This window comes from Harpia harpyja, chromosome 1, assembly GCF_026419915.1.
Source record: "Harpia harpyja isolate bHarHar1 chromosome 1, bHarHar1 primary haplotype, whole genome shotgun sequence".
Lineage (NCBI taxonomy): Eukaryota > Metazoa > Chordata > Aves > Accipitriformes > Accipitridae > Harpia > Harpia harpyja.
The window spans coordinates 2,275,423-2,297,380 of NC_068940.1; the positions used below are offsets into that span (position 1 = coordinate 2,275,423).

Here is a 21,958-nt window from a genome sequence, read left to right on the forward strand (position 1 = left end):
AGTAATAGCAATACCTGAGATTCTCCATCATTATATAGACATTGTTTTCATGTAACTTTTTTGGTTTTGGTGTTCATGCTTTGTCCACTAAAATAGTAAAGCTGCAAGTCATCACATCCAGAGCGGGTCTTTATTTTGAAAGCATTGCCATCATTGTCTATTTCTCGTCCTATTCACTGTTCCCACATTATATCTCTGAATTAGTATATCTACCTCTTTCTTAAACACCTTCCCAAATATGTGTTTAAGTAGGATTTGTACTCAGCAGTATAGCACAAAAAAATCTTAAGCTAAGATTGTTAAACCTAGCAGTTAATCTTGAAAAAATTAATATTTAGGTAGTGTCATGGCATCATTAATGGAATTCTTGTGCAATAAATAGCTCAAGTAACTTGCTACAGAAAGAACTATTTGAGAGTAGTACAGAGTTTTTTTCAGGATGACGCAGAGCATGGTAGAATACCTGGGACAGAGGGACAAGAATGCAATGGGAAGGATAACAGTTATGTCATTACTACACACAGTGTATTGAAGGACAGGTGCAGCATCATCAGGCAAGCTATAATGAAATTATTTTTGATGCCTGTTACAAGACTATTTACATCTTCAAAACACCATTGGGACATTTTCAATTGCCTCTTTCAAGTAAAGGGAATAAAGAGGGGGAAAAAAAAAAGTTTCTGAACTGGCTCTGTTTTGAGTAAACTTGTAAACTTTGTCATCTCAAATTTGGTGTCTGGTTTGCAGAAATGCTAAAACCAGGGGGAGCAGTAAGATTAACTATGCCAAGGCCAGAGAAGAAGCTGCAGGACACAGAGGCTTCTAGGACACAGAGACAGCAAGATCAACGGTCTGAAGAGCCAGCACGTGGCAGAAGCAATCCTTAGAGGACACCACGCTGCAAAGTGTCCTCAATCTGACTACAACACGCTCCCTTGCAGACCACGCGAGACTGAGGAAGACTGTTTCTCTGAAAGGCAGCAGACTGTCACCCTTCCAACTGTCTCAGCCCAGCAAGGTCCTCTGTCTACTAGAAGACCATGCTGACCTTAGAAGCCCTTCATAGTTTCCATCGCACTGTGGAAGCTGGTCAGAGGGCAGACGTGTATTTTTTTTCTCTCCTTTCTTAGTGTTTATTGGTATTTGTTTACAAGCGTTTGAAACTGCTGGGTAGCTGCCACTTGAGAAATCTTAGAAAAGGGATCATTGAGCATAAATACTAGTGGAATTGTTAGTGAGGCTGTATTGTCAGCTGGTCCGCTTTTTGTTCTGCATTGTATTATTTTGTTGCCTAAGATAGCTCAGCTTTTGAAAATATGTGAGAATTTTAGCTTCCACAAAAGTAACAAAAGGATCCTCTTTCCTTACTGAACTTTAATGATAATTCTCAAAAATTAGGGTTTCTTACAACATAAAACTGCAAGTAACAGAATGGAAATAAAAGATAAAATGAAGTTAAATTTACTTCAAAATCTTAGAGCATTTTGATTCTGGTCCATGGTTTTAAATAGCCATAGCTGGCACTATCAACTGCATAGCTCCAGCCTGATACAAATTGGAAAGATAGGGAACACAAGGCAGGGTTAAATCAGTATCTGGCTGCACTTGCAAAGTAGAAGGTAACTTTATATGCTTATGTAGTTGTAGCATTAGTCCTTCTTCTCTAATAGCAGAATGGCATGTCCCACACACATGGAAAAAGGAAGAGCGAGCAGCCCCAACCCATAATCAGCACTGCTGGGGCAGAAGAGATGCAGGAATCCTTCTGAGAGATGGCACACACCCTTGTTGCAGTAAGCCAGGGCAACACCAAAATGCTACAGCTTGGCCTGTATTTAAAACCAACAATAACAACCAAAACTAGGACAGAAACTCAAGAGACAAAGGTAGGATATCTGAGAGCTAAGGACAGGATTTTCACAAAGGAGCAACTCATACCACAGCAAAGGTAATTGCATGCAGCTGGTCTGAAGTTCTATAGAACTTGGAACAAGTTGGCTCTAAAGTTGGAAATTGGGTGACTTAAAAGAGAAAAAATACCCGATTCCATTCCAAAAGGGTACAAATCTCTCCATGCCCAAAATATGACATTTTCTCCTAAGAATTTCTGAGGTAAATATAGTTTTGTGTCAGTAAAAAACTGTTGTCATATACTAGCGGTGTTTTATCTCGGTTCAGCCTTTTAGATTCAATACTATTCAAAGTACTGATATACCTGTCCTGCATTTTAGTTAATACTATATTTCATGCAATAAAATTTTAACATGCAACTGTAAACAATAAAACTTTTGCTTCAATCCTATCAAAATGCATTTTAGAAGATCACAAAACTTTGAAAATGTCTGCGTGCTTCTGCAGAACAGTTGGCTTCTCAGGAACAGGATCCAAATCCTTTCTGCACATGGATCCATGTGCTCCAACTGTTTGTCAGTCATTCACAGCTATTCCGCATGAAGGGATGTGTGCGCACCACTTCTATAATGCAATGCACGCCATACTCCAGGCTCAAAGGGAATATTTGACATAGACATAGTGCTGATCCTCACTGGGCACTAAAACTAAAATAGACGTCATATGGATGTAAGACTGAAAATGGAAGACAGGCAGGCGTTTGTGGGAAGCAAAAGAAGGAGGAAATAAAATAAAGGGGTGGACCAGGACTGGCTTTAGGCGAGGAGAAAGCAGAAAGATTAGCTGCATAGGCAGCAGTCTTCATAAGGCATTTAAATATTCTGAAAGAAAAGCGGATCTATGAACAAGCTGCCTATTCTGTGTGTACTGAAACAGGCAGGGGCTGGCTGTTGTAGCACAACATGCTTCCAAAACGGCCAACCTTCACCTCCAGGTACAACCTGTTAGCTGGCCCTGCTGCCACGGTGGAGGAATCACTACACAAAGGTTTGCAGCCACTGTACACGGAATGTCCTCTCCCAGCAACAGGAACTGCCACTGCTCATCCCAAAGGAGTAGATCCTTGCCCTAGCCAAATTCAAACCACTTACGTCTGGCTGAGAAGTCATGGGTCAAGTCTAGGACGGAAAGAATGGCAAGGTCAGAGGGAGGGAAAGTTAAAGAGTAGAGGCAAGAGCAAGGGAGCATTTGAAAGGCTGTCCAAATATAAGCAAGACCATATAGAACCCAATTCTGGCGTTTTCTAAATCACAGCTGCTTGGCTTGGCAACTTAGATTACTTCTATTTTTTTTTCAGTGCTCTGTAAACATAAACAGGTCATGTCCATTCACTTTCAATTTTACCATCGTATGTTTAATCAGTAAAACATGTCAGAAGGAAGAACATAAACTAAGACGACATCAAAAAATCATTTAAATGCATGCTGTGGAACCTGTAAGCTCTGCTTAGTACTCAGTCCATTAATTTTTTTTTTTTGTAAACTAGGCTAGTAGCTGCTTGCATATTCTTATTCTGGATAAACAGAAAGCTTCACAAACCTGCACTGCCTAAATGAAGAAAGTTTCTTCCTTACTCTCAGATGATGAGATCCAGTATTTTTTCAAGTAAGCTGCCTTTGTTAATGATCTTTCATACTACAATGATACCTCAACTCCTCCTACAACATTCACTTTCAGTGCTGTTTAATCAAGTTTTCATGAACCGTTAAAGTATATTTAATGGCAGAGTGATGAGAAGCTGTGACACTTGCCTACTACCCAGGGATTCCTCCCCCATTACAGTAGTCTCCCCAGATTTGGTTTGTGACCCTACTGCTGCATCCGGACACCCTGTTGGCCCCTTTACCCACATTCCAAAACAGTGTGTGTGGGGGTCTGTGATTCTGGTTACTCTGTCACTCAAATACATTTCTTGCACTGGAGCTTGCCAAATAAATGGGATTCTTCCAGGCACTGGTTGTAGCTCTGTAGCTACAATACACAGTCCTGGCAGAAGTGAGCAGTATTTTCTGCAGGTGAACTTCTAGTTACTGAGCAACAATTCATTTTTCAACACTAGTCTTTTTTGCATTATTACCACTGTCCTAGGCTTTCTTTAAATCAGCTGAAAGCAGCAGGGTACATTCTACCAGCCAAGAAGCTGATTCAACAAAGGGAGCAGCTTGAGGCACTTACCTGCTGCCATCACGAGCGTGGCTGTGCAGCACTGTCCTGGTACGCCTTTGTAAAATACACTTTGCAAGAGCTTCAGCAGAGTCCTCACGGGCTGCTTTGTGTTGTTGGGGCAAGTGGGGAGAAATCCCCTGCTGTCAGCCAACCATTTGGTTTGCTGCCTCCTCAGTGTGGAACTTTACTCCTCACCAGCACAACATATTAGCCAAACTCTGTAATTCCCCACGCAAAAGGAGGTTTATCGTGCTTGCCTCTGCAGAAAAAAGGGAGGCAAGGGGACGTGGAGGCTGTTATACAACCCCCACTATTGGGAATATACAGGATAAAACAGACTGGTGAATTTGGAAGGCCAAGGGCAAAACCAAAAATTGGTTTAGGGACCCATAGGTGAGGATAGGTGCACAATCTTTGGGACACCCTGCTGGACGTGGGAAAGGACTTTACTGTCTTTTCTGTAGGGCTACAAGCCTCGCTGCCAAATCCAGAAGAAACTATGTAAGAAATCAGCCAAGCTTAGATACCTATTGTTTTAATAAGAAACAAAATGCTTTTCTGTAAAATAATAAGCTATTAAGGGTCCTCCCCTCTTTTGAGAACAAGTAATGCTTATGAAAGTTGTATGCAATAGATAGAGCATAGTTAAAATACCTCAGCTGAGCAGAGGCTATTCAAATAGAAGTAAATTCAGCCGAGAAATTAAAGAAAACTCAAGACTGATCAATGAAGGCGCAGTTCTAGAAAAGACTAAATTAATTTCTGATTTGACAGAGCATCTCATCGCCACTAAGTTACACCTTTAACTCATTTTGTTAAGAGAAGTAGTGAACTTTTCTAAAGTCTCTTTGAAGGACTTGATCAAGTAAGCTCCCAGTTCATTGTTTGTCTCCTGAACAGCTGCGTCGTAACTGCCAAAGAGCGGAGTTGAAGCCTTCACATCCTCCCTATTTGCTTGGAGTAAAATGAGGTTAAGCTCCTCTGCTACACTTTCATATTTTTGGTGATCAAACCTGCAAAGACTGGCATCGTCAATTGGGTAGGTGATGCCAACAGGGTAGCAGTCCCTTGGAACTGGGAACTCCACATTTTTCAGCATTGGCAACTCACAGAGAAATGTGAAAAGGCGTTTAAGTGCCTGGGATGACAGTGGGTTTCCAAGAAACTTAAACTCCTGTAGTTTCTGACAAGGGCTTAAGGCTAAAATCAACATGTTGACATGATTGTCTTGGATGTTACAGTCCTCCAGGGTAAGACTCCTAAGCACTGAAGAGGAATGGCTGAGAAGCTTAAAGAATATTGATGGGTAAAGGTCAGGTATATTGTGACCACTCAGGTCCAGGGCTTCTAAGTGATTAGCATGGAAGCTATTGGCTAAATAGGCCATATCAGCATGGTTCAGTGAGCAGTTAGAAACATCCAGCATCTTCAGTGGAGTTTTTAGTGGGCTGCAGAATTAAAGAGAAAAAAAGTTTTATGGCATAAAACATTGAAAAGCTACATCTACAAAATTTCATACAACTATCCACATTATGAACGCAGCCATCTGCCACATTCATTATTTTTTCTAACCTCTTTTGAGAAACAGAAGCATGTGCCAACATTGACAAGTATATTTCCCTCCTGAAATCAGTTGCATGAATGAGCTCCTACTTTACATGACTCCCACTGTGTTGTTTTAACGGGGATTAATTTGGTAACATTCTGTGTCTATTTTGTAAGCAGTTATATGTTGTCAGGTGTCTATTACTTGCTGAATTAATAGCAGATCATTACTACCACAAAAGTATTGGTGGCTGCTTCTTGTAGAAAGCTGTTTTAATTCCAAAGATTTAGATAATTTCCATTAAGGAAGGATTAATTCCAAGATGAAAGCCAACCAGTCTTCTAACAGGACATCTGCTTTTCTTTCTAGGTTTTTTTTCTACTATGTTTTTAAATGCACAAGAAGTTTACACATTGTATTGTTCTGGGTTGCAAAGAGACTTTCTGATGAAGAAGAAGGTTGGAAGAAGCATACCTGAGCTTATGTGCAAATATTCTAGTTGAATATAAAAGAGATGAAAATCAAGAGATCCCTTTCATGCATACTAAATCTCAGTGAGACTTCTGCCACAGGCCTCAGCTGGATCAAGGTTAGAAACTTGTAATTTATTTCTATCAATATAAGCAGTGTGCCATTCACAACTTTTAAATGAAATAACTTCTTTGTACAGGAGGAATTTTAGACCAAGGTGATTTGTCTCGATGAAACTTTTGTCTGCCTTTTTTTTTAGATGCTCTGAAAAGCATACAGTTACCTTATTTACTGTTCAAATATGAACACTGTTCACTGGCAGCTTGTTATCTTTTTGAGAATTCCCATTTTTTCCCAGGAATTCATCATGAATATTCATATATTAGCTTAATTTGCAGTACAGAAAAGCATCAGATCTCTCTTGCCTTGAGATGGACAGGAACAACAAACAACTCAAATCAAAGTCTACTATCCCCCCGCCCACCTAAAAATACAATATCTGTAGAGTCTTAGTATATTTACTGCCTGTTTTTTAGAGGACAATAATTCACCAGAGACCCTGAAAAATACTTGGAATACGACTCAGGTCTTGCACCAAAGGCCAGCCCAGGCTGATTGAGATATAAGCTCAAGACTGTGGCAAATCAAAAATGTCTGGGTGTACCCCTCTCTTATGTGGTAGCCAAAAGTATATTCTGATCATGCTCGTCAGATGGGCTGTGGAAGACTAGTAAGAACAGTCAGTTCTTCTAAGTGTATTAGGTATACATTGGCTTCCAATTCTCCCCGACAAATACTTTTTCCTACCTTCCTGCTGCCCCTTCTCACACACCCCCTGAGATATACTCACTCTCCTTATTCTCAGAGATTCTCAGCTTGCTGATGGCACAAAGGGCTGTTCTTTACAGTTTGACTGAAAGCAGGATGACCAGATTACCTGAGCAGCTTCTGTATTCTTCCTGTGAGTATAGAAAATGAAATACTCAGCTCGGTGAGCTGCGTCATTTCACCCATCTTTTCTCCAATGTTAGTAAGCATCCGTTCATCTGTAGCTGTGAACCTCCGCACGTTAAATGTTCGCGCTGGCAAGGTCAAGGACATCAGTAGAGGGAAGTGCATACTGTTGAAGAGTATTTCCAAGTGCTCCATTTCCAAGCGAACATTGTGAACTATTTCCAGTTTGCGCAGCAGCGAGGGATCAGTGAGCTTTATGATATAGAAGAATTTCTGCAAAGCCAGGTTGTCAGATCTGAATGCCACGCAGCAGATCTTCAGTGGGCAATAGCATTTCTTCAACAGGGCCTGCGCTACCAGCTCATAGTTCCGCTCTGTAACAAACAAGTCAATTAGCACATCAATACTGATTTCAAAGGTACCTGGATTGCACTGTGTTTGTTGCAGGTAAACCAGCAGTTCTAAACAAAGCTTAGAGAGCAGCTGGGTCCTGGCCCACCTGCCCATTGTCTTCTTACACTCACAAAACTGAAATTCAACATCTTTTATACCGGTCAGGTCGACCACTTTCAGTCTTTTCACGTAGGGAGAGGGATGATTCAGCACATAGTCTCTCAGCCCTGTCAGACAGCTTTCCAAGCACACTGAGCATGTTCTATGGCTCAGGTCTTCCTGGCAGTCCACAGTAGTTCCCAAGAGTTTTCCCATGTTAAAGTCAACAAGTGGCCAGTTCTCTACCAAGTCATGAATCACTTCCCCTTGCTCCAGTAAATAGCTGGCTTTAAAAAGAAGAGGAAAAAGATTATGGGCAACACCGCGGAGACTCTTCCTGGCAAATTCTGCATTTGACACGAATGCTTCGGCACTAATGAATCGGAGAGACTTCATTGTTGCTCTGGTCTCCTTGCTGTCATGGAGAGTGACTTCTGCGTTTAACTAAAGATCCGAGTTGCTTATCACCTTCTATTTTTATCTGCAGCTGCTGTTTGCTGCTAACAGAAGCCTTGCTGGGAAGGCAGAATGAAGAGTCACATGCTGATCCTCTGCTTTCTATTTTGGAGCTGTACTGTGACTCTGCAGTAATTAACTGTGAGATCTTTAGCCAGAGAGCATTTATTCATTTAAACCCTCATATTTATAACAAAGCTGACTCAGCTAAGCATAGATCACCGCCCAGCAGGAAGAATAAGATCAGGGCAGCACACATACATGAGAATATTTCTGTATCTTTCCTATGCCATACAAAAAGGCACTCTGGGTTCCAACTTAAACACATAACACGATCTGTATTCCACTTTCTTCCATGAGAGATGATATGCTGAGGGTTCACATGTTGATTTCAATGGGGAAGATTTCTCAGAGTTAGCATAGAGCTTCTCCTAAAAACTATAGCCACAAGGACACAATGTCCCTTCATTTTACCCTTCCTATCAGCAAGGAATAGTTAAATACAGTGACTCCAGTGGAAAAGACAAAAGAGTCTAGAAGAGCTCAGAACACTGGTGACCAGGACACTTGCCTGTGATAGGAGACTGAGGCTTAAGTACAAGATAAGCTGACCAAGACAGAGCACAGAGTTAAAACTTTCTCATAACTTCCCAGGCAAGCATCCTATTGCTGTTGCTTTGAGCAACAGATGGTCTTTTCTTTCCTGTTATTTGAGAAATCGTGGTTTCATAGGCAAGTAACGTTGGATACTTTCCTTACGGTGTCCTCTCATGTCTTTTGCTGGGCGACCAGTGAGACAGAGAATGAGCATAGCTTGAAGTTACTAAGTTATTTGCAACACGTATTTGTTGGGGTTTTTTTGCGGGGGGATACCCTACATTTGAATTGTGGGGCTTTTTGCCATACAATTGGGATTTCAGTATATCTACTGGGTTATCGTCTACTAGCTATTGACTGAACATCGGGTGCAAAACAATCCTGTAAACATCTTTCTTTTTTCCTCTGTCATTTAGAAAAATACTCAAATCAATAATGTTAAATAGTTTCTAAGTACCTACATCCCCAAATCGCATCCTCCTTTTCTTCTGTTCCCCAAGCCATTCTCTTGTTCACCTTCCACCCTCTGCAGATGGCCTCTAGCTCTTCTGTTCTGCACCTCCCATTTCTCCAGTGTAATTTGTAGAAAAATTTCTGAGATAATCTGCCTTGCTGGCAAAACTGACTGTGTCTTGAGATGCCCTTGTTCAAATCTAGCAGAGGTCCTGTGAGATTTACTGACTCGAGTTCCATGCCATGCCTCTCCTTATTGTCAGAAATCGTCAATACGGAAGGTTAAACTCCTGCTGAGAAATGTATCAAGATCTCACAGTACCATGCTGAGCTGAAAAAGCTGCAGATGATAATACCAAATGTAACATGGAAAAAAGTATTAAATTTACTGTTTCTTTTAAAATAGTTATTAAAAAGAGTCGAAGGAAAGAGTCAAGCTGCCTTCCCCAGCAAATAAGCAATAACTTTTTTGTATATAGAAGTGGCTACAAATATTTATTTTATTTTTTACCTCTATGAATGTTGCTCTATTCTAATAAAAATCTAGGACATTACTAGAGCAGTTTGGAACTTATCTTAGAACTTCCTGACCACTGGTCCAAATATACTAGGTAAGCAGATAAAGAGGTCCAAATATATGAGGTAAGCAGATAAAAAGTTGTGTATATACCTTAATAACTAGCTGCTTAAATTCTGAAAAGCAATAAAACTAAACTTACAAAAGTTTCAAGCAATTTTTACATTTTTCTTGTCATACAGGGATCGGTTATATGTTGCTGTTTTCAGCATTTACAAAATTGCACAAAATATAGTAATACCTACATCATCATCTGCTATACACGAACTGGAGTTGAAAAACAGAGGAAAAGAGTAATGCCTTGACAAGTTCTGTCTGTTTCATCTTACATATTTTTTAATTATATTAGTGACGCAACTCATCTATTTGAAGGCAAAATTAAACTGATACAAACCAAAAAACTCTGCAAAAATAAAAAGCTTCCTCAGAATGACACATTGCAGCCTTTCAATATTTAAAGGGGCCTTATAAGAAAGATGGGGACAGACTTTTTAGTAGGACCTGTAGCGATAGGACAAGGGGTAATGGTTTCAAACTAAAAGAAGGTGGATTTAGACTAGATATAAGGAACAAAATTTTTACAATGAGGGTGGTAAGGCACTGGAACAGGTTGCCCAGAGAAGCTGTGGATGCCCCATCCCTAGAAACATTCCAGGTCAGGTTGGACGGGGCTCTGAGCAACCTGATCTAGTTGTGGATGTCCCTGCTCATTGCAGGGGGGGTTGGACTAGGTGGGACTAGAAATGACTTAAAGGTCCCTTCCAACTCAAACTTTCCTATGATTCTATGAAACACTATTTTAAAATTGTTTCATTTCAATTTTTTTTTTTTTTTGGCAAAAAAATTTATCTCGGGCGAGGATATTTACCAGTTCAGTTTAAGTTTTTTAATGCTTTAGAAACAGTGTAAGCCTGAAGTGATCAATAATTTTTTCTGTCTATGCAAGAAAATTCCATGTATTCCCTCTCTCAGCAAGGTACTACCTTTGCACAAAACCAGGTTGTGTTTGTAGCCCACCCTACATGAATTATAGCCTGGAGTTGTACTTGTTGGTCCCCACAGTCAGAAAGATGGAGACAGATCATGCCTAATTCTCTGGAAACTACTACAATGAAACAGCTCATTATGACTCTATAGGTAACTCGGAGATGACAAAGGTTGCTAATGAGCATGAGAAGCAAGAGAGTTAACAGAGCAGTCGTAAAAGTTTTATTTGCCCCACAGTGACAGACTAATACCCATGTGGCCAACAACTCAGCCTTCCATACACCCAGAGTGTCTGGCAACCTTCCATAGCTTGGACCGTCTGATCCAGTCCAAAAGGGTATTGAGTCAGAAGTGCAGTTGCACATTTTCTGTTTGATTATCACATTGGTACAAATATAATTGTTTAAAATGAAGTACTTGAAACATCTGTCGGTACATATCTAATACACATGAATCACAAAACACAGGTAAGAATGCATTTCTCTGCTTTATGTCAGAGAATGGGTTTAATCCATGATACTACATCCTTTCATATTCTTATAAGCAGCTCCCAAAGTGAGCTGCTGCATGAAAGAGGCAGTGGCCTGAGAAATACTGAACGTTCAAGTGAAATAAGAAAACAAGTTACAGGAGGTGGTACACACAAGCTTTCCACCAGACTACCCTTACAAAGGTGTTACAGAGGTGATTCAAGCTCAAAAAGCTTTCTAATATTGTTAAAGCATGCAAGCCAACTTCAGGAGCTTCACCCATGCCCCAGTATAATTGGCTATTTAAAACTAACATGGCAACAAGCAGAGTTTTCCTATTTATTATTTTCCCTTGATCTTTCTAGTACTGAAGAGAAAAAACCTGTTAGTTACTCATTTATGCCTGTCAGTCAAACAACTGTTGAGATCTAATACATGAGGGGTTTTGTTCTGATGGAAAAGGGAAATCTATTTAAAACCAACCTTACTGCTTAGTGGGAATGACCTGACCACATTAGTCCATAAAAAAAAAGCTCACAAGAAAGTTTTTTTGACAGAGGAATTAATCAATATAACATTCTCTTTGCTCATGAAGTAGTTAGAAAAAGCATTTCTAAGCACTCCCTTCCTCTTAACCACAGTATTGATGGTCTCGTGTCACACAAGGATTGTAATTAGTACCACAGAACAGAAATCTTCTTGATGGGGACATTTGCCAATTTCCACAAAAGTGCTCCTTTGACAAAGTAGGAGAAGCAGAGATATAGCAACACGTCAGCCATAAAGCAGAAGCACTTTAAGGTACCACATTAACCTCAATATGTTTAGAAGTCGAAGCCAAGCTCAGCACTCCAAACCTGCAAGACTGCTCTGAAACACCACAGACAATGTATGCCAAGCTTAGGCTGGAATACCTCAGAGGCAGTGCTCTTGGTTTGCCAGCTGGCTGGCTAGTAAAGTTAATATGGGTCATTGCTGATGGCTGGGAAGAAGGATAAAGTAAAGCAATTTTGGTGTATGGGCTGTGTAAAGGAATGCTTCAGTAGAGTATGTTGGCCTTGGATCCATGTTGGCTGCCATGTTAGCCTTGGTCTAACCCAAAATGAAGAGTTCTAGTCCTTTTTCTGCCATATATATGAAACAGATCTACGTATGTTCCTAATAAAAAACAAATACCAGCTGGGAATAGTAGTGCCGTTCTACCTGCATATTTGACTAATAAAGACAATCTGGTTCAACACTGTGCCTTCCTATCTCCTTCTATCTCCTTATAAAATACTATTACTTTTAGTAACTAGTATTTCCTTCTACTTTGCCTACTTCCTTGAATGAATGTGCAGACCTCAGCCAGTCACATTTGTATACATGTAAATATATGCACGTATGCAGTGAATGCAGTGCACTCAACTATTCTGAAATTTCAAAACTGATTTTCCCAGGATTATGTTTCTCTCTATCTAGCTGGACACGTACAAAGAAGTGCTGGTAATGCACAGCTGTATCCAACTGTAGTTAGATGTCAGATGTCGATTTTGATTGTAAATTCGTGTGCTTGCAGGATGCAGAAGTCATGTAATATCCCTACATCATATACTTTATTTATCCTCACAGAATCTTGCAAACATCAGGAGATCAAACACTCTGGGGATCTTGCTGCCACTGCTCCCTTGAGACAACAGTTATTTTTATTATAGGTTAAGTAGGCCTGTACCGTACTTTAGAATTTATGTATTAGGGAATTAAGCTTAAAGAGCTAATTGCCTACTGACTAGCACTCATTTAGCAGCATGCAACCTTTGACCTCCAGTTTGCATCAGCATTACAATATAGTGTTAAAATTACTGGTACTTCTACCTAATGTTGAACTTGCAATGTTTGTTGTGCCTGATTAACTAAGACTCTCTTTGTAACTAAATGATATTCAGCCTCTGCCTCTTTTGGGTGCATATCCCATCGGACGGTGTTCCATCTTGCTCTCTTTTGTAAGTGTAAATGTATTAGTGTTCCAGATAGTCTTTATTTGCTTACAAATGTTACTTGAATGTCACAAGTAGCTCTACAGCCAGAAATGCCCTGTCTCAAGTTCCAGTTTCTAGGAGGAGCTGGTGTAACAGAAAACAAACCCTGTAGTGATGTCTTTCTGATGACAGCCTCTATCAGGTGTTCAGAAGAGACTTTCCATTTAATATTCAGGGCTTTTAACAGAACTGATGTTCTGGGTGTTCATACTCTTCTATGTATTCATGTCTTTTGCATCTGGACACTCTTTCATGAAGTCTTCAGATCTGAAAAGTCTGTCTGAAAGAGCAGAGTGCATTGCTACCAAACAATTTCGTTTCAGCCAGAAGATACGCTATTGCAAAAGTTCTGCTGAATTACAATCACTACTGATACGATTTATTCCTGTAATGCTATATCTCAGCTGTTTAAACCAAACTCATGAGGCCAGACTCTGCCATCCTCACACTGGGCTTGGACTTCTGTCATGAGAAGTCTTACCAAAAGATGTATATCACCATTCCCAGAAGAAAGAAGCACAGTATGGTAGGACAGGGCCAATAAATAACTTAAAGATAAATGTTGGCACTCATGTAATGAATAATGAATTACACCATGAGTTAATGTGGGATAGAATCTGTTTTGTTACTCAAGCAAGTCACTCAGCAAAAACGTTAACAGAAGGCAGAAATTTAAATCAGTGAATTGCTTTAAGTAATCCAGTTAGAAAAAAAATCATTTGACAACTGTGTTTGTTGGACTAATAATTCTAGTTTCTCCAAAATTGATTCTAAGAGATGGATTTTTAAATGCATCAACCACAGAAGTGTAAAATAACACTGTATGGGGTAAGATGCTAAAAGCCAAAGCCTACTGTACTTATACCCAGTTATGTCATCATTGCAACACAAAGCAAAACATGGCAATTTTGGAATACAAAAGAAGTCAAAATACTGCGGGTAGGCAGCTGATAGTTTAATTTAGTTATTCATCCCATGGAGAGTAGTTTGGCATCTGTAGGATTTGGGTCTTCAAGAGACCTCAGCATTAGTTCAATATCGCCATTTTTCAAAGATGACAAAAAGATATGCAAAATAAAAATTGACTGGCTTTTTTGCCAGTAACAGTACTTACAGGTGTAACACGCTGCCTGTTGTACTTTGATCTGTGATTCTTCTCAGGGAGAAGAGGAGGTGTGCACTGCAAGGAATATTTGGAACTAGTAGCTTCGTTTAAAAACGTCCCTGTAGCAAGCTGTGACAACTCAGAATGGGCAGAAATACTAAAACCACTTACACTTTTACCTGAAGTGCACTGAGATGACTCCAAACTCTCTGTGACTATGAACAGGAATAAGAGCACACAAAAAGTGAAATGCACTGTAAACCAACATGAACTCCAACAACACGACAGAAGAAAATAAACACCTGATTTCCAAAATCGTAAGACTATTTTTGTCCCAAACTGAACGTAAGCCTCCAAAGACAGTGTTAACTGAATGTTAATAACCTGAAAGACAATGCCTCTGGACTTGCAGTATTTACCTGTCTGACAGCACAGTACATTGACGAAACACTGTCATTACAATGCATGTGTCCAAAGAAGGGCAATGAAGCTGGTGAAGGCTCTAGAGAACAAGTCTGATGAGGAGCGGCTGAGGGAGCTGGGGTTGTTCAGTCTGGAGAAAAGGAGGCTGAGGGGAGACCTGATCGCTCTCTACAACTGCCTGAAAGGGGGTTTGTAGTGAGGTGGGTACTGGTCTCTTCTGTCAAGTAACTAGTGGTAGGATGAGACGAAATGGCCTCAAGTTGTGCCAGGGAAGGTTTAGATTGGATATTAGAAAAAATTTCTTCACCAAAAGGGTTGTCAAGCACTGGAACAGGCTGCCCAGGGAAGTGGTGGAGTCACCATCCCTGGAGGTATTTAAAAGACGTGTAGACGTGGTGCTTGGGGACGTGGTTTAGTGGTGGACTTGGCAGTGTTAGGTTTGAGTTTGGACTCAATGATCTTAAAGGTCTTTTCCAGCCTAAATGATTCTATGACTCTATGATTCTCTTTGCCCTCCTCTGGCTCATATTGTCACCATCACAACTGAGTGTCTCTTAATTACTTCAGTTATAGTACAAACTTGCTTTGACACCTCCTAGCAAGGTAAAGATTTCTTTCAAAGGGAAACAACGTGGTGATTTTTCCCATTATAGCATTGTCAGTGTTCAAGACATTACTTTCCTCTGGTCAGCTAGTTTGAATTCCAAAGCAGAAATCATCACCTTCATCTGATCAAAAGTAATACCCAAGAGTTAGACATACTGTAGGGACTTACACTTTGTATTTGTACTAAAACTGCTACCCAGAGGTAGTGATACCTCCTGGATATTACACAAGCAGTCTCTTGAAAACTGAAGGACCTGCACACCAACAAACCTCTCAACTATACCTCAAAAATATTTTGGTGCTGCCAATAAAGTAGAGAAGAGAGGATGGTGTGTATTTGCCTGGCTTCATGCCTAGAAAGGTAAGTGCAAAATTTCCTGAAATCTCTTCTGCAAATAAAGAACAGAGGCATTTTCTTGTGAGGGTAGAGAGAGATAAGATGTGGCACAACCAAATATGCAGGGCCAATGAAAAGCTGCAAGACTGGCAAGTCCCAAAGCAACAGCATTTTTTTTAAATGAGAGGAAAAAATGCCAAGCGCGTTCATCCAGCATGTATCTCCACTGTGAGGTGGTGGAGACCTACAGAAAAACAGTACTAGATGCAACAAAGCTGTAAGGTAATACCCCATACTACCAGAACTTAGAAGGATTTACCTGATTTGTCCTGTAGCTAAAAATTTTCACAGGACAGAAGGAAGAAAAGAAAGAGGCACCAGCATTAACAACATATCTATACAATATCTCTTTGAATATATTTACTTCTTTCACTGCAGTTTCAAGTTTATTGTTGTTTTCTCACTGGAATTTTTTCTCTTTTTGTGAACAAAGAATTTTAAAGTCAGCTGCCAGCAGAACAGCAAAGCGAAATGGAAAAACAAAACAGAAACTGCTATGATTTCATTATTTTTACATGTTGCTGCACTGGCTTTAGTGAATCTTCTTGCACCTATCTTCACCCTTTCTTCTGCTCCTTCAATTTACATTTTGTGTCATACCCTTCAGAAGCAAACAAGGTACAGAAAATTCTCATCTAAGAAAGATGGTATATCTGCAAGATTCTATTCTTGAACCTGCAGCATTTAGCAAACATTTTTCAGTGGGGTCTTGTTCAGAAATGGTTAAATTTAAAAATAAATCTTAACTTATCTTCAAAATAACCTGGAGGAATCTAAAAAATATTTTTCAGCATTAATTTTATGGTCACCTTCACTGTACATGGAAGCTGTAACACAGGTCACCGAAAGGTATACAGTTACTGCTTTGGTTTCAGTCAGCATGCACAAAAATGTCTTTGCATCTGCTTTATTGACAGATCAGAAAAGTTGCAAATTAGTGAGATAAAGCAGTGACAACCTGTAGTGGTGAAAACAGATGTGATCATTTTAAAAATGTGGAATAGGCAAGTTACAATTTGTAGTGACTTTCAGTTTTAAACAACAGGACACAGGCTAACAAAAATTAGTTGGCTAAAGTATGATGCAAAACTTTTACGATCACTTAGAAAACTTTGTAGCATTCTACAATTTCCCTTTCCACACTCATCTTTCCAGGGAACTTAAAGGAGTCTTCTGTTAAGGCTTCTACAAAGGAAGAATCTTAGGATTCTACAGAGATTTCTAAGTGATCATCCTTAATATAACAATTAATTAAAAAACCCTAGAGAATAATGTGCCTAGAGAACAAGCATTATGAAACCCTGCTTGATGTGTAACATTTATGAAGAGATGGTATGCTGATAAGGTAAGACGACTAATATAAACTAAATATTGCCCTTGACTATTTTCAGAGAAGTATTTGTCCAGCAAGTTTCAGCACCTTCAGATCACTTCTTAAATATTCTTCTTTTCCTAAGTGAAACATTTAACTGCTAATTAACAGTTTATTTCCAGAAATGTTATACACTTTCTTATTCCTTATAGAGAAGGCTTAAAACTCAAGAAACATTTTGTGTCCCATTTCCCTGTTTAAGGCTTTTGTGTTTAAGGGAGGAGAAGAGAAAAGGCTGAATTTTTAAAGTCTGATTTTTGCCTTATTTTTTTCTAATAGACAGTATGCATGACTGCAGAACAGACAGGATCACCAATACTATATAGTGAGAATGAAAATAAGAGGGTGTTTATTTCTAAAATCATGGTGACATCTCACAACGTGGCTAAACCAACAGAAAATTAGTCTGTGAATCAAAGAAGTACTGATTTACTGAGGGGTCAGATAAGCAGCAGTACTAACACGTGGAGGGTGGCAGGAGAGTGAAGGAGAAGCTGTAGCAGACCACTGAGGCTCCCTTTTCCTTTCCAGAGAATGAAGTGCTAAACCAGCATGGTTATCATCTTGTCTAATCTAACTCTCAAAACTGATATTTAAAATCTCTGTCTTTCAGCTAACAGGGGGAAGTCTCTCCCTTTCATAGCTGAGATCACCAATACCAGGAAAGAACAAGCCCTCACGTATGTCTGAACCCCCCATTGCTCTCGGTGTAGTTTTCAGGAGTCCATTGTACAGTTCAATTTTCCTGGAGGCTGGTGCACGATAGGGAATGTGATATACCCACTCAGTGGCATGCTCTTTGGCCCAAGTATCTATGAGGTTGTTTCGGAAATTAGTCCCATTGTCTGACTCAATTCTTTCTGGGGTGCCATATTGCCACAAGACTTGCTTCTCAAGGCCCAGGAGAGCATTCCAGGCAGTGGTACGGGACATGCGATATGTTTCCAGCCACCTGGTTGTTCCTTCCACCATCGTAAGCACATGGCGCTTGCCTTGGCGAGTTTGAGGGAGTGTGATACAGTCAATCTACCAGGCCTCCCCATATTTATATTTCAGCTATCATCCTCCATACCACAGAGGCTTTAACCACTTGGCTTGCTTGATTGCAGCACATTTTACATTCATGAATAGCCTGTGCGATAGTGTCTATGGACAAGTCCACCCCTCGATCACAAGATGTATGTTGCATCTCTTTCTTGACGGCCTGAGGTGTCATGGGCCCACTGAGCTATAAATAATTCACCCTTATGTTGCCAGTCCAAATCCACCTGAGCCACTTCAATCTTAGCAGCCTGATCCACCTGTTGGTCGTTTTGACGTTCTTCAGTGGCCCGACTCTTGGGTATGTGAGCATCTACATGACGTACTTTTACAACCAGATTCTCTAGCTGGGCAGCAATATCTTGCCACAATGGGGCAGCCCAGATGGGTTTACTTCTGCGCTGCCGGTTGCTCTGCTTCCATTCCTGTAGCCAGCCCCACAGGGCATCTGCCACCATCCACGAGTCAGTATAAAGATAGAGCACTGGCCACTTTTCTCAATCAGCAATATCTAAAGCCAGCTGGGTGGCTTTCACTTCTGCAAACTAGCTCGATTCACCTTCTCTTTCAACAGCTTCTGTGACTTATATAGGACTCCACACAGCAGCCTTCCACCTCTGATGTTGTCCCACAATGCGACAAGACCCATCAGTGAACAGGGCATATTGCTTCTCATTTTCTGGCAGTTTATTACATGGTGGGGGTTCTTCAGCATGTGTCACCTCCTCCTCTGGCGACATTCCAAAATCTTTGCCTTCTGGCCAGTCCGTGATCAGTTCCAAAATTCCTGGGTGACTGGGGTTTCCTATGCGAGCCCGTTGTGTGATCAGTGCCACCCACTTACTCCACGTGGCATCAGTCGCGTGATGTGTAGAGGAGACCCTCCCTTTGAACATCCAGCCCAGCACTGGCAGTCGGGGTGCTAAGAGGAGCTGTGCTTCAGCACCAACCACTTCTGAGGCAGCTTGAACTCCTTCATATGCTGCCAATATCTCTTTTTCAGCTGGAGTATAGCGAGCCTTGGAGCCTCGATATCCCTGACTCCAAAACCCCAGGGGTCACCCTCAGGTCTACCCCGGTGCTTTTTGCCAGAGACTCCAGGTAGGGCCATTCTCCCCGGCTGCGGGATGGAGCACATTTTTAACATCTTGTCCTGCCCAGACTAGCCCAAGGGCTACTGCATGAACAATCTCCAGTTTAATTTGTTCAAAGGCTTGTCATTGTTCAGGGCCCCATTTGAAATCGTTTTTCTTCTGAGTCACTTGACAGAGAAGGCTTATAATCAGACTGTAATTTGGAATATGCATTCTCCAAAACCCCACAATGCCTAAGAAAGCTTCTGTCTCCTTTTTGCTAGTTGGTGGAGACATGCTATTTTGTTGATCACATCCATCCATTGGCATCTGATGACGCCCGTCTTGCCATTTTATTCCTAAAAACTGGATCTCCTGTGGAGGTCCCTTGACCTTACTTTGGTTTATGGCAAAACTGGCTTCCAGAAGGATTTGGACATTTTTCTTCCCTTTCTCACAAGCTTCTTTTGCTGTGTAGCCCCATATGATGACATCATCAATGTATTTTAAGTGTTCTGGAGCTTCACCCTTTTCCAGTGCAGTCTGGATCAGTCCATGGCAAATGGTGGGGCTGTGTTTTCACCCCCAGGGCACAATGGGGTGTTCATGGCACTCATTCCCCGTTAGACTCACTTCAGCTTCCAATACAGTTAGCTGGTGGGATCCCCCTGTCACACCAGAAATACAGATGGGTTCTGTCCCTTTATACCTTGACGGCCCTAGGGTACATTGTGCACCGGTGTCCACTAGAGCCTTATACTCCTGTGGGTCAAACGTGCCAGGCCATCGAATCCACACAGTCCAATAAACCCAGTTGTCCCTTTCCTCCACCTGGCTGGAGGCAGGGCCCCTCTAATCCAGGTCATAGTATTCGTTACTCACTTTTTGTAAATGTGAATCAAAAGTCCCTTCAAGAGGATCAGAAATGAGATCAGCCCTCTACTCTGTCTGGGGAATTGCCTGCTGGAAATTGGAGCGGCATTTTTCCAGGAGGAACCCCCTTTTGTGGTTGTTTTTTCTTCACAACTCATGTGCCCGTGCATCTAGGGTCGAGGTAGGTTTTCCATCCTACCTCCTCATGTCCTCGCCATGGTCACGCAGCTAAAACCACAGAGTACCCCATGGTGTGTACCTTCTATCATCTCCTCTCTCTTGAGCAGAGGCACGCTCACTCCTAATAGCTGAGATAGGGGCCTGTACAGCTGCGGAGTAGGACGTATCCTCTCTGAATTGCTGGAACTCCCAGGACAGCTTCTCCACAGCCGAGACGCAGGCCCGTAAGGAGTAAGAGAGATTTCCTTCGTATTGCTGGAGTCGGCCAGCCACTTCATCCACCGTTTGTCCCTTGCCTTCTTTCCAGGACATCACTGCCAATGAGTTGGCATACAACGCTGGTGCACTTAGTAGAAACTTCTGCCACGTGGGTTGTGTGCATTGGATTTCATCTGGATCTGTGGGTAACTGCTCATTATGCGGATCATTATAAATCACCTCCAGCATGACTAATTCCCTCAGGTACTGGATACCTCTCTCTAAGGTGGTCGACTTGCCTGGGTGACATGTAACATCTTCCTTGGAGGGGTACCTTTCCTTCACACCTGACAGAAGTCACCTCCAGAGGCTGAGGACTTGTGTCTTTTTTCCAACTGCTTTGTCAATGCCCCCTTACCTAGACAAGGATCCCAGCTGCTTGGCTTCCCTACCCTGTAATTCCAAACTACTGGCCCTGTTATCCCAGCATTGGAGCAGCAAAGTAACAATGTGCTCGCCTGGATGGTGGCTGAAATCCTTCTGCACATCCCACAGCTCACTCAGGGATAGGGATCGGGTGATTATCTCTGGCTCTGGCTCTTCCTCCTGTCCTTGTGATGACCCTGGTTCACCTTCATCCTTCACTAAGGGAACCGATTTTTTTCGTGTGTGTTTCTTCCTCTGTTTAGGGGCGACTGACACCAGCACAGGTTGGTTCTCTGGTTCAGCTGCAGCGCCTAGCGCCGGGGTTTGAGTAGCCACAGCGCCTATTGCTGGGGTTGGAATAGCCGCAGTGCCTGTCGGTCTGTTTTCCCACCCTTCCCCTGAGGGTGCTGCACAGTATCTAGCAGTGTTTTTTCTAGATACTGGCCAGGGCCCAGCACAGTGTGATAAGTTGTGCTTCTTTGGAATAACCACAGAATTTTCCTTTCAAATATTCTATCACTTTATCAAGGTCCTGTAGCTGTTTGGGAGCCAAGTTCCAAACCATTGGAGGTGAGTTCTCTAGATACCTGCCCATATTCTCCTACATGCCATGCCACCCATGACTACCCAGTTTGGGGCAGATCTCTGGGTAATATTCTCAAAAAAAAATTTTGTAGCCCTAAACAAGACCTGAAACACATTCAGGAGACATAGCAATAACAGCATGCTGGCTTGAGCATCCCAAGGATATTCAAAATTCTCAAAAGCTGCTGTAATTAGCCTGAAGGAGAAAGGGGAGGTGGAAAAGGGGGAGAAAGTATCCCCGGCCTGTCTTCCCTACAGATTGGGTGCGATTATTAATAAATTCCGATAGAAGGCGCCCGAGGTACGGGAATGATACCCATGCCGCATACAAACACCAGCTTAACTTCATGACCAGCCATGTAATCATGTTCTAAGTCGACATTGCCCGGTACAGCAAAATGATCCCTCGCCCAGAGGTGATAAACATCACCGCAGGGAATACATAGTGCATGTAAGAACTTACATACCACCACCATGTGAACAAATGAACCAACACTGTGACCAGTGACTAGCTAATATATGAAATGCATATAACAAATTTGTTTTAACACACTCTCTTCAGATCTGTCGTTATCTCAACC

General features: G+C 41.5%; 1 protein-coding gene across 1 annotated transcript; it reads right to left on the reverse strand.

Annotated features, from left to right (window-relative positions):
• Positions 1–1,438: 1,438 nt before the first annotated feature.
• LRRC14B (leucine rich repeat containing 14B) lies at positions 1,439–7,980 on the reverse strand. The gene is made up of 2 exons (XM_052797255.1): positions 7,032–7,980; positions 1,439–5,525 (listed from the first exon to the last, which is right to left on the reverse strand). The coding sequence occupies exons 1-2, from the start codon at positions 7,934–7,936 to the stop codon at positions 4,880–4,882; spliced, it is 1,551 nt and encodes a 516-aa protein (XP_052653215.1). The 5' UTR covers positions 7,937–7,980; the 3' UTR covers positions 1,439–4,879.
• Between the last annotated feature and the right edge of the window lie 13,978 nt (positions 7,981–21,958).

What these genes read in the sequence shown, in the direction of transcription:
- LRRC14B (XM_052797255.1), bottom strand. Translation starts at nt 7,936, where the DNA reads ATGAAGTCTCTCCGATTCATTAGTGCCGAAGCATTCGTGTCAAATGCA. An exon ending in AGAATACAGAAGCTGCTCAG is followed by an intron (nt 5,526 to 7,031) that starts GTAATCTGGTCA and finishes TTAATTCTGCAG; the next exon opens with CCCACTAAAAACTCCACTGA.